General features: G+C 44.3%; 1 protein-coding gene across 1 annotated transcript in view; it reads right to left on the bottom strand.

The window, feature by feature from the left end:
• The window catches only part of CACNA2D3 (calcium voltage-gated channel auxiliary subunit alpha2delta 3), a 902079-nt gene that overhangs the window by 447139 nt on the left and 436796 nt on the right, over nt 1-18144 (bottom strand). Inside the window, exon 6 of the mRNA XM_055414097.2 lies at nt 4529-4660. Coding sequence (XP_055270072.2) covers nt 4529-4660 — 132 coding nt within the window. The remainder of the gene's footprint in view (nt 1-4528; nt 4661-18144) is intronic.

Raw genomic sequence — 18144 nt, 5'->3', positions numbered from 1 at the left:
TCCGAGGCCAGGGCCTAGGGGAAAGTAATTAGTGATACTCTATATTCTTCTTTTGGACTGAGATCCTGTCCCTGAAAATGGGCTTGTAACTCCACACAGGCAATGCTGAAACTCGGTGCTTTTCACAAAGGCTCTAGGGAAGAATATTTCCTTGCCTCTTCTTAGCTTCTGGCAGCTCCCGGCAACACTTGGTGTGCCTTGACTTGTAGCTGCATCATTCCAATTTATTCTTCCATCTTCTCTGTGTCTGCGTGCCTTCCTCTCTCATAAGGACACTTGCCACATGGGATTTAACGCTTATCCAGTAGGATCACTTCCCAACTATATTAGATCTGCAAAGATCCTATTTCCATGAAAGGTAACAACTGAGGCTCCAGGGGCACACAAATTTAGAGAGACACTATTTAACCCACGACATGTAAAACATGTAGGACCTGTAAAATAAACGCAAGGAGTGGCCACAGGGCAAAGAAGACTATCCAAGGCAGAGAGAACCACGTCTGCCAAAGTCCGAGAAGAGCATGTAGAGTCCAAGGAGACAAAGGAAGGCCGGTGTGGCTGTGCAGAGAGGTGTCTACACTGAGGAAAGGGCTGGGTGACAGTGGGGACCCGGAGGTACAAGCTTTCCCTGGTTAAGAAAGGAGATAAACACGGAGGGGACGAAGACAGTACCTCAACACAGTTCCACACGCAGCTGCCCTGATGTCACAACAAAGAGGATACCCTGACTCAAAATCAGGACTCAATGGGCTCTGGAGGATGATCTTACTCACACCTGACCTTTGGGCCCAAATCTTCATCTTATGGCAGAGACTCCAAGGCTCTCAAAGTTTAACAGATTTTCCTGAGATTTTCAGGATACTATGGCTTGATCTCCCAAATTCCATGCCACCATTCTCTACCTTACACAGGCAGTGAAAGGCAGTTCCATGAGAATCTACTGGATGTTAGCAAGAGTTAAGTGAATAAAAGTAAAACTGGTTTCTATACCATGGGAGGAACACCTGAGGGTCTTTAATCTGCTTAAATTCATCTTCAACCTCTGCTGCTGGGACAGCAAGACGCAGCAGTTACCAAATTAATTTGAACATTGAGCCCTTCTGTTCCCAAGAATCTCACAACAAAATGTTTTAGGAGACAAACTTCAGGAAACCCTGTCCCAGATGGTACTACCTCTCCTAGGATATTTCAACATTTTAATATATTTTTTTTGTACACAGCAATATTTTGAAAATGTTCAAGTAATAAAATCCTCTTCAGAGAAATAATAGGTGGTTCATCGTACATCTTTGAGATCCAGGGAACTGTCACTTAACCAAGAAGCACCCCTAGGAACCACATAATTTCTGGAAGTGCCAATATGCCTATGAGATCCCACCCAGGCTGGCTGGGGCATGCATCTCAAGATAGAAAGAACAGTGCCGTTCAGCAGCAGATTTCACTGCCGTGCAGCCTTCTCTCTGTGGCACTCCAGACTTCATGGCCAGCATTAGTGATGCCTAGCCTACCTTCCTCAGCTTTTACAGGACTATGGCCCTAGAACATTCAGTATATCCATAGGAGAAACTGAAAATAATGTTGAAACCTCTTTGGCAGATTCAATGCTCAAATCTGATTAAACATTAAAATACTGTGCAATATTCCGATATCCTATTGTTTCTCTCCCAAAGGTAATATAAACTAATATTGGAGGGAAATTAATTTCATCTACCACAACATAGTCTTCTTGCCACATGAAAATGAAGAGTAGGGCAAACAGGGCAGAGCCTAAATCGGGCATCCTCCATAGGTCAGAAGGTTCAATAAATGTGTTCCCTGCTGGAGCAGGTTGGAACTGAGTTTCTCTCACTGCACTGGTAACCAAAATCTCTGATGAATGTATATCCCCACAAGAGGGAGCTTCATGGGGGAGTGACTTTTCCCCCTTCCGTTCCGTCGCTCAGTCGTGTCCGACTCTTTGCGACCCCGTGGACTGTAGCCTACCAGGCTTCTCCTCCATGGGATTCTCCAGGCAAGAATACTGGAGTGGGTTACCATTTCCTTCTCCAGGGAATCTTCCCGACCCAGGGATCGAACCTGGGTCTCCCGCATTGGAGGCAGAAGCTTTAACCTCTGAGCCATTTTATCCTAAGGGCCTCACATGGGGCTTAGAACAAAGCAAGAACTCAGGACACACTTTTGTTAAGAATGAAGAAACATCCTTTCTGCCTAAGGGCAAGTACATTTACCACTGATTCATTCTATTATACCACAGACCCTGATGCTGGGAGCGATTGGGGGCGGGAGGAGACGGGGACGACAGAGAATGAGATGGCTGGATGGCATCACCAACTCAATGGACATGAGTTTGAGTGAACTCCGGGAGTTGGTGACGGACAGGGAGGCCTGGCGTGCTGTGATTCATGGGGTCGCAGAGAGTCGGACACGACTGAGCGACTGAACTGAACTGAAACATGCAAAAAAGGATCCTAGAAAAAAGAAAAAACATGGATCCCTCATCTAACTATAATTTTACGTCCAGGAGACAAGAGGTATACTCTGTTCAACACCAGGCACAGAGTGAGCCCTGAGATATTTCAGGGTAGTGACGCCCTTTGGAGGACTCCGACACATGTCTTTATTCACACAGAAAATATGCAGAAATTTTACAAAGTCAGAATTCTGCCACAAATGCCATAAAAGAACTGTAAGCATTTCTGCGTCAACTATTCTGATTACGACTGATAAAAATCTTGTACACAAATTAATCTCTCTTAGGAACATGAATTTGAGCAAACTCTGGGAGACAGTAGAGAACAGAGGAGCCTGGCATGCTGCAGTCCATGAGTTCGCAAAGAGTCAGACTTGATTTAGCGACTGAACAACATTAGATAAACCCTTTATGAGGATTTTCTTTTGTTAGGGACTGATGTTTGTGTCCAGCAACATTCATAGGTTGAAGAACCCCTATGTTCTGATATTAAGAGGTAATTGTCTTTGCGAGGCAATTAGGTTTGGATGAAGTCATGAGACTGGAGCCCCCATCATGGGATTTGTGTCCTTCCAGAAAGAGTAAGAAAAACTAGAGCTTCTTCTCGCTTTCATGTTAGGACACAGGGAGAAGCAGCCATCTGTAAGCCAGAAAGAGGGGTCTCATCAAGAACCAAATCTTCATCTTGGTCTTCCCAGCCTCAAAAACAATGAGAAATAAATGTCTATTGTTTAAATCGTAAACACCTAGTCTGTGGTGTTTTGTTATGGCAGCCCAAGATGACTAATACATCTCTATTATCAAATTTGAAATTTGAAACTTTCGAATTCAGTTTGAAGACTTCCTGCTGGTGGAGACAATAGATAATCTGTGGTTTCTTCTTATTTACTCCACCTTCATTCAAATGCTGTGTTGTTAAGTTGTTCCTGTGGCTTCCTGATGGATCAGCCCCCTACCATGCTCAATTTTCACATCTGCATTAAATTTACTCGCTGTTGAGTGTATCAGAGCAGATTGCAATTTGGTGACACTGGAACTTTAATAGACCACTGTTTATTAAAATGTTATCTTTAATAGGATGCTTATTGTTTAAATTTCTGTGAGCTCCAGGAGGAACCATGCATGCCCTGCTGAACACAGCTTTTGGGAAATGTTGACTAATCTGGCAAAGCAGGCACTCGGCAGGCAAATCTCAGGGGACAGATGCTGTGTGCAGGGCAAACAGCTCCTGCAGGCGGAGGCTGGCAGTCTCAGAGCCTCAGAGTGAGAAGACATCAGGTGCCTAGTCTTACTTAATGAAAACATAAAAGACTCTACTTAATTGCTCTAAGATTATGCAGGGCACTTTTTTTTCCTTCTTTTAGGTTGAGCTTGTTAATTTCTACAGCTGTGATGCTGGCACAATTGCAGCCTCGAGTCCTGTTTCACAACTTGTAAGCAAAATTAAAACTTCCTATTTTAATTACAATTTAAACCTAGCCAGCATTCCATTCCTATTGCAAAGCAGAGGCCTGGGAAGGCCGTGGAAGGCACACTTGTTCCGAAGGCATGGTGGACTGTCTGAGGGTGCTCGTAGTGGCACTGGCAGCAGCGGCGCTTTGGCCATCTCCACCTCTTCCTCTCAGCCTGACACCTAAGTTAAATTTTTACATTTCTTACATTTTTCAGTTGGAATTTAACTCAGCTGACCATGGCTTTCTCCTTTCCCTGGTAATAACAACAATGATAACAGTAATAGCAGTAAAAGCAATCTCTCGTGCAGAAAGATTAAGCATGGTAGTTTCACACCCCAGCTCCTCACTTTTGGTAGTGAGTCTATGAACGACTCTATTGAGAAAGACGCTGAAATGACATGTCGATCCTTATGTGGGTGTGCACACATATGCAGATGCCACAGTGCATTCCTATCCTGTACTCTGTCAACAGATTTAAAATATTTGAATTTAATCTTTCATTTTCTCCTAAGGGAAGAGAAGAAAACTTTAAACCCTGAACCCTAAAGGAAAATACCACAGAATCAGTAATTTGAATTGTAATTCTCAGTGCACGGATACTCACCTGGATACTGCCTAAAAAAGCCCTTTGCACTTCCAAAGTACTGCCATATGAGACTTGGGTCACGATCAAAGTTATCCACAAAAACTTTGTTTAGGGATTCGGACCAGTAAACTCCATTGACAATTGCTGGATCTGGAGAAAAACAGAGGTGGAAGAGAGAAAGAAGAGAAATGTTACAAACCAAAGTGAAACTGAACCCGGCTGGCATTTCATACAGCTGACAGATATCACCACAGGGGCTATCTGGCAGGAAGATGTGAAGAAAGTTAAGACCTCCCAAAATGGTTAGCTCCTAGGAATTGCATTCATTAGGGCTTCCCCATCCTACTTGAGCCCGCCAAGCCACCCAGGAACCTCTATTTATAACTCCTTACTTGAAAGGCACATCCCTTTTTAGGTAACTTTGAATCTGGCTGAGCAAATAGTTCCTTAGAAAGAAAGAGAGACCTTCTTAACACTGTTCTGCGTTTTGGGTCCTGAGTCAGAACTCAGCATTAAAAACAGGAAAAATGTGTTTTCTGTCACTGCAATCACCTAAGTCAACACAGTCCTCTTTTAGTTCTCTCCACCTCTAACATAAACGTTTGTTTTAAAACTAAATAAATTGGAATTACACAACTAAATCTCTCACTTCTTCTGTTCAGCAGATTATGAGCTCCGTAAGGGCAGGGATCATCTTGCTTTGGTAGCCTGCTGCACACCTTTGACCAGCACATGGCAGAAACGATAGAAATGTTGCATGGATAAAGAAATGAATGGATGGATGAATAAACCAAAGGTTGTTCTCCAATTACAGACAACTGTCTACTCTTCTGCCCTGTGAATCCATAAGTAAATCTCTTTTCCTCATCCTTAGTAGTCCAAAGATAACCCCTTGCCTTTTGTTCACAGAGGAGAATTCAGAGTGAAGACAAAAATGGAAAATAAACAAATATTTCTTGTATGCTGGTCAAAGATCATCCTCTGATCCCACTGAGGATGCTCTTTAAATGGCCATTTTTCTTTAACCTTAGAAGATTCTATTTAAAAATGATTAAACACTCAGCAAAATTTTGTTACAAGAGAATAGAAAATTGTCCACTCCCAGTATGATGAGGGTTCAGTTCAGTTCAGTCACTCAGTCGTGTCCAACTTCTTTGCGACCCCATGAATTGCAGCACGCCAGGCCTCCCTGTCCATCACCAACTCCCAGAGTTCACTCAAACTCATATGCATCTTGTCGGTGATGTCATCCAGCCATCTCATCCTCTGCCGTCCCCTTCTCCTCCTGCCCTCAAGCCCACCCAGCATCAGAGTCTTTTCCAGTGAGTCAACTCTTCGTGTGAGGTGACCAAAGTATTGGAGTTTCAGCTTTAGCATCAGTCCTTCCAATAACACCCAGGACTGATCTCCTTTAGGATGGATTGGTTGGATCTCCTTGCGGTCTAAGGGACTCTCAAGAGTCTTCTCCAGCACCACAGTTCAAAAGCATCAATTCTTCGGTGCTCAGCTTTCTTCACAGTCCAACTCTCACATCCATACATGACCACTGAAAAAACCATAGCCTTGACTAGAAAGATCTTTGCTGGCAAAGTAATGTCTCTGCTTTTTAATATGCTATCCAGGTTGGCCATAACTTTCCTTCCAAGGAGTAAGCATGAGGAGCAACCCCACGTCCAAGGAGCGGTGGCTGCGTGGGCGCAGGAGGGCCGAGAGGAGCTACTCCACGTTCAAGGTCAGGAGGGATGGCTGTGAGGAGATACCCCTCGTCCAAGGTAAGGCGCAGTGGCTGCACTTTGCTGGAGCAGCCGTGAAGAGACATCCCACGTCCAAGGTAAGAGAAACCCAAGTAAGACAGTAGGTATTGCAAGAGGGCATCAGAGGGCAGACACATTGAAACCACAATCACAGAAAACTAGTCAATCTGATTACATGGACCACAGCCTTGTCTAACTCAATGAAACTAAGCTATGCTGTGTAGGGCCACCCAAGACGGACAAGTATTGGGTCTTGGGTGGAGAGGTCTGACAGAATGTGGTCCACTGGAGAAGGGAATGGCAAACCACTTCAGTATACTTGCCTTGAGAACCCCATGAACAGTATGAAAAGGCAAAATGATAGGATACTGAATGAGGAACTCCCCAGGTCGGTAAGTGCCCAGTATGCTACTGGAGATCAGTGGAGAAATAACTCTAGAAGGAATGAAGGCATGGAGCCAAAGCAAAGCAAATACCCAGTTGTGGACATGATTGGTGATAGAAGCAAGGTCCAATGCTGATGAGGGTTCGGTTCAGTTCAGTTCAGTCGCTCAGTCATGTCCAACTCTTTGCATCCCCATGAATCACAGCACGCCAGGCCTCCCTGTCCATTACCAACTCCTGGAGTTCACTCAAACTCATGTCCATCAAGTTGGTGATGCCATCCAGCCATCTCATTCTCTGTCGTCCCCTTTTCCTCCGGGCCCCAATCCTTCCCAGCATCAGAGTCTTTTCCAGTGAGTCAACTCTTCGCATGAGGTGGCCAAAGTATTGCAGTTTCAGTTTTAGTCCTTCCAATGAACACCCAGGATTGATCTCCTTTAGAATGGACTGGTTGGATCTCCTTGCAGTCCAAGGGACTCTCAAGAGTCTTCTCCAGCACCACAGTTCAAAAGCATCAATTCTTCGGTGCTCAGCTTTCTTCACAGTCCAACTCTCTCATCCATACATGACCACGGGAAAAACCATAGGCTTGACTAGACGGACCTTGGTTGGCAAAGTAATGTCTTTGCTTGAGCAATTAAGCCTATGTGCCACAACTACTGAGCCCATGCTCTAGAGCCTGTGAACCTCAACTACTGAGCCAACTCACCTAGAGCTGTGCTTCACAGCAAGAGAAGCCCACACACAGCAGTGAAGAGTAGTGTCAGCTCATCACAACTAGAGAAAGCCTGTGTGCAGCGAAAAAGGCCCATAACAGCCCAAAAATAAAATAAATAAATCTTTAAAAAAAACCCACAAACATTGACAAAAATGGATTAATGGCCACAGGCATTCATAAAGCCATCAGTGGAGCCAGTCCATCCCCTTGGAATCCAGCACCCCCACCAGAATCCCTGTGGGACTGTGAATCATAGCAACCCCACTGTGGCATCCTCATTTTAAAATCTTTCCATACTTCGCAGACAGTGGGAAAGGGGACAGATTCCATAGTCCAGTCAAGTCACATAGCAAGTTAACGAGCAGAGCAACTCTAGAAATGCTTACGTAAATTAGGTCCACTCTAAGAAGGCTCCCTATCGGTACTGGTTCGCACCACTCCTCCCTGGCTGCCTGCCTTTGCCAGCTGATTCCCTCTAAGAGGCTGAGGATGAGACAGAGCTCAAGATATGAGTCTGCCTCAGTGAACAGACATGGCACCTCGTCTCACTGTCTCACCTCCAGCCTATCTCATTCTTTCTGACCACTTACACAGACTAAACTGGCCACTGGGATTCTAACTTTCATCTCAAGGGTAAATACTCTAACTTTTGTAAACTGTAGTAAACCACATCCTAGACTAGGAGAGTGAAAACAATCAGCTTTTTCCTGCAAAGTAATTCTGAGTAAGACTTTATGCTCACCATTTTGGAAAATGTGGGCATCATTGTTCCTGTCCAAGCTTGACAATAATTACTGTGACTCACTCCTTGCTGTGAAAGCCACTTAAATTAATCCACAAAGGTGCAAATACAATAATGACACTGAAAAATCCACAGCTCTTTGTCTAATCCATCAATGACCTCAATTATAAAAAACCTGCCACAAATTAGAAGCAAAAATTCCATTTCAGTAGCTCTCTCTGTTTCAACATGTTAAGGAGTTCACCATCTTCCAGTTAGACGATCTTTTCATGAGCATGGTTTCTCTGGTGGTAGTAAAAGGCTTCCTGTGTCTCCAGGTGGCCCTAGTAACCTAGTAAGATTGCTCCTCCCTCTGGGAACTGTGAGCACCTTTAGAAATGCAAAAAGAATTGTAGTATCTGAGAATCATTTCACGCACTTCATTTGAACACCACAACTTGCACTGAACTTATGCCTCTTTAAGAAAAGGGTCTTTGGTTTTCCAAGGGTATGGTGAACAATGGGAGTAGAATCCCTAAAAAAAATATGGCCTAGTTAAAATAGAGGCTGTGTTACACATGTCTGTATGATCAAATATTTGAAATAAGACTTCCTCGGGCTTGTGAAATAATCAGTGTATTGATTTCACAAGCCTGTTTAGCAAGTGATTCTAATAGAAGGGAAAATGTTGAACTGCTGTCCATTGCTACAGTCATCTAAGAGATGGAAATATAAAGGAAAACTGTGACAGTATTAAATGAAGCCTTCATCTAAATATTTAGTTTTTTAAAGAAGACAAATTAAAAATGACTTTCTCAATAGCACTGACTGACAGAAAGTGAAAGTGAAGTAGCTCAAAGGGTCAGTGCTACACATCGTACCCTGTGTGCCCAGGTCCCAGACCCTTCCACTGTCTACAGAGGAGGAGGGTAACACTACACTGGGGTGTGGACCGGCAGCCTATTCAGATGTTCCCTCTCTGGGTGCTGGGCTCATTTGCTTTCTTATGGCCACCTGTAAAAGTGACAGCATCCTCCTAAGCAAGCAGCTTTACCCTTTTCCTTGTTTGTGATTTGTTTCAAAATTTGTTAAAAGTTCCTTTTGCTTCAGTTAGGGTTCTTCAGGAGTCTTACATTAATCTGAGTTTGGGGCCTTCCCTTCACCCCTAATCTATAGGGTTTAATGGACTGTATTAACTTCCTATGGCTGCTGAAAGAAATTACCAGAAATTGGGGTGGGGGTAGCGTCAGGGGCTTAAAATAACAGAAATCTACTCCAGAGGTCAAGACTCCAAGATCAAGGTGTCTGCAGGGTTGGTTCCTTCTGGAGGCTTGGGGGAGAATCTGTTCCCTGCCTCCCTCCCAGCTCCTGGTGGTAGCCAGCAACCCTTGACATTTCTTGCCTGATAAACACATCAGTCCAATTTCTGCCTCCATCTTCACTTGGCCTCTGCAGGTATGTTTCTGTGTCAAATCTCTTTTTTCTTTAAGAAAACCTGTCACTGGATTTGGGTCCACCCGAAAATTCAAGATGATCTCATCTCAAAAGTTTTAGCTTAATTACATCTGCAAAGACCCTATTTCCAAATACGGTCACATTTGCAAGATGTACCAGAGGTTAGGACTTGAACACAGAGGCCACCTTTAGAGGCCACTATTCAATCCACTGCATGTACTCATACTCTCTTAATTCTCCTATACAACATACCCATATTCCATGGTTGTTAATGTACAGTTTTTAACATCTGAGTGTGATACGTGCAATCTTTTTTCCTAGTGAAGGATGTTTAAAGGCCTTCTCCCTTTTCCTCTTTATGGGAACAATTCAGATTTTCATGTCTGCATTACAATTTTATGAGCTTACAATTCTTCCTGACCTCTTTCAATGGATCCTACCTGTACTGTACCAAATTGGATTCACGTCATTTCCCTTAATGTTCAGTGTTGTGTCAGTGTCCAGGCTCTACTCAATACAGTGAATTCTACATAACATGTTCATTTTCTCCAATGTTCCTGTCCATTCTGCATCAATTTATGATTCATACTGGTCAATATCAACTCCAGGAACAGCAGTTCTTCCTCCTGTTTCCTCTACTTTCTGAGAGATTAAAATACTTTTGATGCCAGTCAAAAATTTATCAGATGTTCAGCTTTTAGTAAAACAGACTACTAGCAGATGTTTAGAGAGGAAGAGTCCCACACCACACTGATCAATTTGAAATTTGTATCTGAAAAGCATTCACGCATCCCTGGTCTGTCTTTAAAATGTATCATACAAACTATCAAAAATCATATCAGTATCTTCCTTTTTTATTTCCCCTAAATAACCGCTCTCGTAGGTGCTTTCCTCTCAAGCTTGCACATTGCTACATAGAGGTCACCTCATGTTGCAGATGGCTTTCTTTCTGCACACTCCCCTTACACACACACACACACACACACACACACACACACTTCCTTTCGGTTCTAGTTCTGTAAATGACTAGCCATCACATTTCAGTCCCAAGTTCCATCTTCCTGTGCCCTGAGACGATCGGCCTCAAGCAAATTCACGTATGTACAGCACTTAGCACAGCAACCGGCACATACAGAACACTCCATAAATAGTGACCATTATTTTCTCCATGTCTTAGCGAATAAATAAGGTTCTGAGACGACTCCCAACTTTCCTCCCTGTTCTCTGCAGTGTGCCTCTGAGCAGTACTGCAGTACTGGTGCAGTCACCAGCCTGGAACTCAGGCCCTGGAGCTGGAATCTCAGGTTTAAGACCTCACTCAACACTTCTTAGCTAATGGCCTGGATCTGGGACTTAACTTCCCTGAGTCTCAGTGTCTTCATCTGTAGAAAGCAAATGAGAGGAGGCCTCCCTCAAGAATTGGTGATACAAAGTGCTCAGCAGCAGGAGGGCTCCAAAACTGTCAGTGGGTACATGATCAGCTGCAGCTCTGTGGTGAGCCCCTGACACCCCACCCAGAGTAGTCCAGCTGTCCTAGGACCACCCAGGTAAGGTTCAACCTATGTATCTTCCTCCCTTCCTCAAGTGATCAGGGCCGGGCGCCCTTGATGACTCTTCCATTTGTTCAGCCGATGAATATTTATTGAGCATCTACTATCTCAGGTATTCAGCACTGAAGCAGACAGATGATAAAGCTAACATTTCAATCTGAGGAGGGGAGACAAGGAAAAAGATATAAGAATTCCAAACAGAAATCGGTGTGATGAAGAAAATTAAAAGGGATGGTAGACTTGAGAGTTACCTTATGTGATTAGTCAGGGGAAGAGGAGTTACTCAAATTGGGTGGTCAAATATGACATATTTGAGGAGACACCTGAATGCTAAGAAGGAATCAGATCAAAACCTCCTTGGGAGCAAAAGCTGTCCAGGCAAAGGGAATAGAAAGTTCTAATGTTCAGAGCAGAGAAGAAGCCTGTGTCTTGGGGAGCAAAACAATAAGGCTAGGAGTGTTACTGGAGACTTGTGAGCAAAAAAGAGAGTACAGGATGGGGTGGGAGAGGTGGGCAGGCTGTGGTGAGAATTTCAGCAGCTCGGTAAAAGTTTTCTGCCAATTATACATTTTCTAACAGACGTAATCTGTGTGCCACCAGTGCCAGGCCCATCACGCTTTTGTTTGTGGTTCCAAAATCAAATTTCTTTTCTTCTAAAATCTGTAGCCAGCATAGCCGTCTTCCTTTTCTCCAGGACACACCCCTCCAGCCATCAGGATCTGTGTGGATGCCCTACTATCTGAGTCTCCTCGCCAGACTTCAAAGTTACCTGATACCCTGCCATCCTTTTTGCAGTGTCATGTATTCTACAGTGAGTCAGCAGCGCTGTTTGAAACTGGCCATTTTCTACCACAACATATGGGTCCATTTCTAGGGAATCTGAGCATACATGAACAGTTAGAATTACAAACTACTCTTACCCAAAAGCCACTGTTAAAAGGGAAGGGACTGAATTCATGTTCAACTGTGTTTCTAAAGTATGGTCTTTCTAAAGAAGATATTTAGTTCCTGCCTTGAACAGCTGGAGGAAGGATTCTGGGCTTGGGTGTTCATTGGAAGGACTGATGCTAAAGCTGAAACTGCAATACTTTGGCCATCTCATGCGACAAGTTGACTCACTGGAAAAGACTCTGATGCTGGGAAAGGTTGGGGGCGGGAGGAGAAGGGGACAACCAAGAATGAGATGGCTGGATGGCATCACCGACTCTGTGGACATGAGTTTGAGTGAACTCCGGGGGTTGGTGATGGACAAGGAGGCCTGGCGTGCTGTGATTCATGGGGTCGCGGAGAGTCGGACACGACTGAGCGACTGAACTGAACTGAACTGAAAGGTCTTTGAAGGTGTGTGACTCCTGGATATGAAATTACACCAGCAAAGGAACTGCCAGGGGCACCGAGTCCACACAGCTTTCCTTAGCACTGCATATTGGACCAGATTCAAGAGGAGAATGGCTAGAGAGGTTTCATGTCTCCCATTTCAGCAAGCAAATGACATCTTTGGTTCATTCTAAATAGATAAGAGATTAAATAATGAATACTTTTGATGCTAATTATCAAGCACTTAATATGTACTGGAAAATAGCCCTTAATGTGTGTTGAATTATAAAATAGATTTATTAGCCAAACATTTACCCTTCCTCTAAAACTTAGATGTGTTACGATATTAAATGCAGTGTGCTTTTCACAAATCTGGAGGCATTTTCTGGCAGTCCTGGGATGAGATGGATAAGGAAGACTCACGGTCCAGGGCTGAACCATCTGGATGGAGTTGGGGAGCAAAATGAGTGGGGAACCAGTTTGGCAAAACCTAAACTCTAGACTCGCAGTCTGTTGTCCTGCTAGACTTCAGGGCTCATTCCCCAGTGGGATTTCACAGTAGTGACTGAAATTGTTTGTTAGGATTTTTTGCCTTAAATTATAGCAACTTTAAATAGTCCTCCTTTAACATATTTAAATTTTTGTGGAGAAATTTGTGTTTTTTCCTCCTTGTCACTTGTTATCCCCCTGGAATAAACCATTCCCAAGTCTTTGTCAGAGATACTAAGAAAAAGCAAATTATGAGGCAGAAATCAAAATAACAATGATAATGACAGCAGCAGAGACTGCCAGGTCTGGCACATTTATAATATGCCATGCACAATGCTGAACAGTTACAAACTCTTTCTAGTTCCATTTTAAAGATAAGGAAACTGATTCTCAGAGTCCTGAAGTCCACTGTCCCAGTACATCATCTGCTCAAGGTAAAGATCAGCTAAATTCCGTGTTGTGTTCAAGCTATTAGATGGAAGAAGAGTGGAAAGAGGCCTTGAACTCTACTTACTACCCACCAGACAGTATGAGGTGGAGAGGAAAGGTGGCATGAGAGGTGCAGTCTAGACACCAGGTAACACTGAAGCACAGAGCAGGCTGTCTGCCCCCAGCTATCACCAAAGAAATGAAGTGGGCGGTTCCTAGAGGAGGGGGCCCTGACAAAATATCGTCACACCTAGTGCTCCGGGCATGTGATAGAGTTGAAGAGGACACGGTGAATGAAGATAAGGTAGTGCTCATCTGCAAGGGTCCTACAAAGTGTCCCCCTTGGAGCCTCTGCTGCAGGGCCACAGTGAAGCTCTTTCGACACAATCAGCATTTGGATTTGGGGGCTGCTTGCAGAAGGGATGTTTACAAGGCATAAAATCTTAGATAAGACACTCCAGAGTGAAGCTAAGCATATCTTGTGGGACTTTGGATTCTAAAGTGGCATCTGATAAAACTGTAGTTAAGCTGGTATCATCAATGTAAAACACCTCGTTTGATATGTGATCTTATCCCATTAACTAACTCTACCTTGAGGCCTCTAACAAAAAGCTGAAGATTTGCTCTGATTGGAAAGAGAATAAAACTCACCTCAGGTTCAGAGACAGGGTGAACACTGTCAACCCTTTCCCACCAACAAGTACTAGCATAACAGCAGCCTTGCAAGAGCCTTGCTGCAGCTCCCTGGAACTTGGCATCCTGATTGCAGATCTGTGCTGAATTCCAAGGCCAGATCATACAGCCTGACCCAGAAGTTTCAGTAGTTTCTGCTAATCCATCACTCAGAGACTACATCTCACTGCCCAGTGCTCTAAGATGCTCTGGCCTGGCCCAGGAGCCCTTTCCAAATCCAGTTCCCCTTCAGCTCCCAACATATACCCACATCCCCATCCTGAACAATCTTACTGATGCTTTTTCTCTTGTTACATTTATGGAAGCTGTTCCTACAGCCATTGGACAACCGATTTAAAGAGTATAAACCATGTCATATTTTCTAACAATCTCCAAAGCATTTAGCTCCTGTACTGGATGCAGTATGCACTTATTCATTCATTAATTCGTTCATTCAGAAAAAGGTGGCTGAATGACTACTATGTGCCAGACATTGTGCTAGGATTTGGGGACAAAGCAATGGGGAAAACTAGGCAAAGCCTTAACTCAGCAGCAAGTACAGTCCAGTGGGGAAAACAGAGAATCCACTAATTATCTAATTAAATATAAGATTAAAGTCATGATTAGTATCAGAAGGGGCAAAAAATGATGCTAAACATGTTCTTAGGCAAGGTCTCCATGGTATATCATTGATCAAGCTGGAATTTGAGAAATAAATAGGCACTAAAAGGGGGAGGGGGCAGAGTGGTCCTGCCATTGCCAACTGAAATTTAAATACCTGGAATTCAGAGGACAAAAAGCTGGTGGGGGGTGGGGGCAGTTCGGGATAAGAGCCTAGCAGGACCTTGAAGACCCTAGGCTGCAGTCTGTTGGTAATCTCAGGAGCAATGGAGGCCCCTAGAAGGTCTGAAGAGAAGGCAGGCACAAACTACTGCCATTTGGAAAGCAACCAAGCAGAGGCAGGAAGGTGGGGGTGGCTCCTGCTGCCCTTCCAGGGGTACAAGAGGGTACCTACACTAGGGTGGCAGAATGGCAGAGTGAGAGAAGCCATTGATAACAGAAAGGACGAGCTCACCAAGCATGGTTTGTGCTCTGAAGCCAGTGACTTATTTCAGAGGCAAAAGCTTTCTTCTGTACTGTCCCAGCATCCAAGCAGGAAGTCCTCAACAGCAGGGAGCCTGGAGGACAGTGCTCCAGAGCACTGCAGCCTGGGGGCATTTGCCCCAAAGGGAGCTGGAGTGTTCCTTACCGCACGAGTGGGAAAAATCTACTGATGGAAACAGGGAAGAGTTTGTTCTCCAGCAGCTGTATTGTCACAGATTTGCTAACACTGATTTCTTTGCTGCAACAGTCCTCAGAATGTACATCCTGCTAGCCATCCTTGCAGCATGTCTCTAATTGATAGAACTGATTCATAAGAAGCATGGAAAAGAAAAAGAAGAAGCCCTGGACCACACATTTGGGCTTGGAAATCTTCAGCAAGACTCTTTCTGGGCACTGCCATAGGCTCACATGGTGCCAGCTGCCCTATGTGCCTGTGCCTTACGATCACAGCTCCTGGAAAAGCACAAACTGTTGCCGAAGGATGGGAGAACCGAGGTTCTGTGAGGGGAGAGCTACACAGTCTGAGATGGGCTAGGTGGTCCTTTTCAGCTAAAGTGTCCCTCAGTGGAGGCGGTGCAGGGGATGCGGGTAGAGGGTAGGGTGGGGCTCCTAGACACTTAGTCCTGGGCCTCTGTCCCAAATACACCGCTGCCCCCGGCAAAGGAAAGCCAAATAAACTTATCCGCTCAGTCAACAAGCATTTAAAAATACCTAGGGTACTTGAATTCTTGTTCTATGTTCCATGGTGGGGGGTGGGAGTACAGCAACACAAAGAAACAATTCTGGAGAAAACTGATGTTAAAACAAATCACACACAATAAAAAACAACTCCCAACTAGAGAACAGAATATACAGCTTTCATCATCTAGTACGAACCCATTCCTGATATTCACTCAGAAAGTCTCCTCTCATTCCAACCTTGCAGAAGAGAGAAAGGAATTTAAAACATACTTCCTTCCTTCCATCTTGTGGCTCCCAGTAAAATATGATTTTGTGAGCCTGCCATTTGCACCGATGCTATCAGGTTTTTATTGATATTTAATATAAACACAGCCCCGAGGCTAGCAGGTACCCTGACAGGGTCTGAAATATAATTGCCAGGGAACTGTACAATATGTGTAGCAATTAAGGAGCTGTCAGGGATACTGCTGGTGTGAAGACATAGAGCTGCGGGATGGACAAAGAAAGGCGCTGAATCAGAGGCTGAGGGAGCAGACAGCTGCAGAGGAGACAAGGCAGCGAATCACCAGGCAGTGGGTCCAGAAACCACAGGCAGGGAGATAAGTGGATTGTGGACACTCAGAAAGGCAAACAGAGCCAAGCGTAACTTTGCTGTTTGTTCTTAACCTCCAAAGGCAGAGAGCTGACTCTCCTGCATTTGCTTAGATTTATATGGAGAGATGACAAGCAGCCCTGAGTCTGGCTTCTGAGAGAGGCCCAGGTTGGGGCATGGCAAGGAATTAATAACCTGCCCTGCTTTTAAGACCTGTCACAAGGTACCAGCCTGAAAAACTGGTTTGTGGGTAGGAAAGATGGAGGTGAATATGGAAGAAAGATGAGTTCTGAGTGAGGAAGAAGGAAATATGAGCCTGCTGGGAGACAAGGCTCAGCAGAAGGAGGACTTGAGCTGAGCCCTGAGGAGGACCACAGAACATCTCTGAGCTGCATCTCAGTGCAGGTCCCGTCCACATCTACGCTGTCATTGATTTAAGATGGTAGTGGGCATGGGGACGGACAAGATAACGGAGGTGCACACACACGCTCCTCCCTGTACCAGGAGCACTTCATCCTTTGCGACGCTGGAAACCGTGGTCTTTATAACCGGACGAGGCAGGGGGAGGAAGGAGGAGGCAGGGTGGGGGCGGGGCGGTTCCAGTTAATGGCCAGGGTTTGAAAACCAGAATGACCAGCTCGAGTAATAGTCTTCTGTGCCTTCATTTACCTTTAAATTCCCAGGAGAGAGCACCCTTTCTCAAATTTGAAATGCTACTGCTACATATCAGAGCTACATATAGCCACTGAAATAGCAAAATAAAGAAATTTTGATCTCCTTTTTATGAACCATAGTTGGTAAAGGGGCTTATGCCTTGCCCTCAACTCCTTCTCAGAACAACACACACACATACACACACACACACACACACACACACACACACACACACACACACACCCCACATGCCATCCCAGGTAAGTGCTTTCAGGTAGAAGACAAAGAAATCTTTAAAGACTTTGGCCTTTGTATATTTCATTACATCAGAGCAATTTTAAGCAAAACATCAAATCCACGGATACACAGATTATTACTTGGAACAAAGCTCAATGTATTTAGATAAAATAAAGAGAGTCGGTTCAAAGAGCAGCACTAAGTAATCAAACAGGTAAGGGCAGAAACAGATGAACATGCGAGGATGGACCATGAATGACTGGAACTGGGGAAACGTAGCTCCAGTGGCTCAAAGCGGCCACGTTCATCACCTCCTCCCAGTTTCCTGCCTGGGTAACTCTCACCCCAACCTTAACAGCATCTATTCCAGAAGGGTGACAGGTGACCTGTGAACACATTTCTTGTATAAAGAAAACTGTGGGTTTTCTTTAAATATATATATATATATATATATATATACATATAAATGATACATCCTCTATGTTTTCTAGCTCTGAAACTGACAAATCCTGAAGGCATTCAGCCCCAAGAATAAGAAAATATAGTTGTGATCACATAACCAAGGGCATTTCTAGCTTAACACTGCTAAAAGTGTATAAAAAGAAGTCAGAAGTAGGCCTAAGAAAGGGCAGAAAGATGCTCTAACATGCAGACAATGTTCTCTGCAAATAAGCTGCAGGGATGATCCACCCCTCAAGAGTTCCGTGGAAGAAGCCAATTTCATGCCAAGGTGGTTCTGATGGATATGGCACCAGAGAACTGGTTTCATATGGCTAAAACATTATAGGAATTTGCTTTTGATGCTCAATTTCACGTGAAGATATTCAGGTCATAAGCTCCCTTCACTCCCGCCCCAACCCCTAACATTGGAAGTTTA

The sequence above is a fragment of the Moschus berezovskii genome, chromosome 24 (assembly GCF_049115385.1).
Source record: "Moschus berezovskii isolate FMDL1 chromosome 24, NW_MosBer_1.0, whole genome shotgun sequence".
Lineage (NCBI taxonomy): Eukaryota > Metazoa > Chordata > Mammalia > Artiodactyla > Moschidae > Moschus > Moschus berezovskii.
Note: the sequence above shows the minus strand (reverse complement) of the source record. Positions and strands in the feature narration are given on the sequence as shown.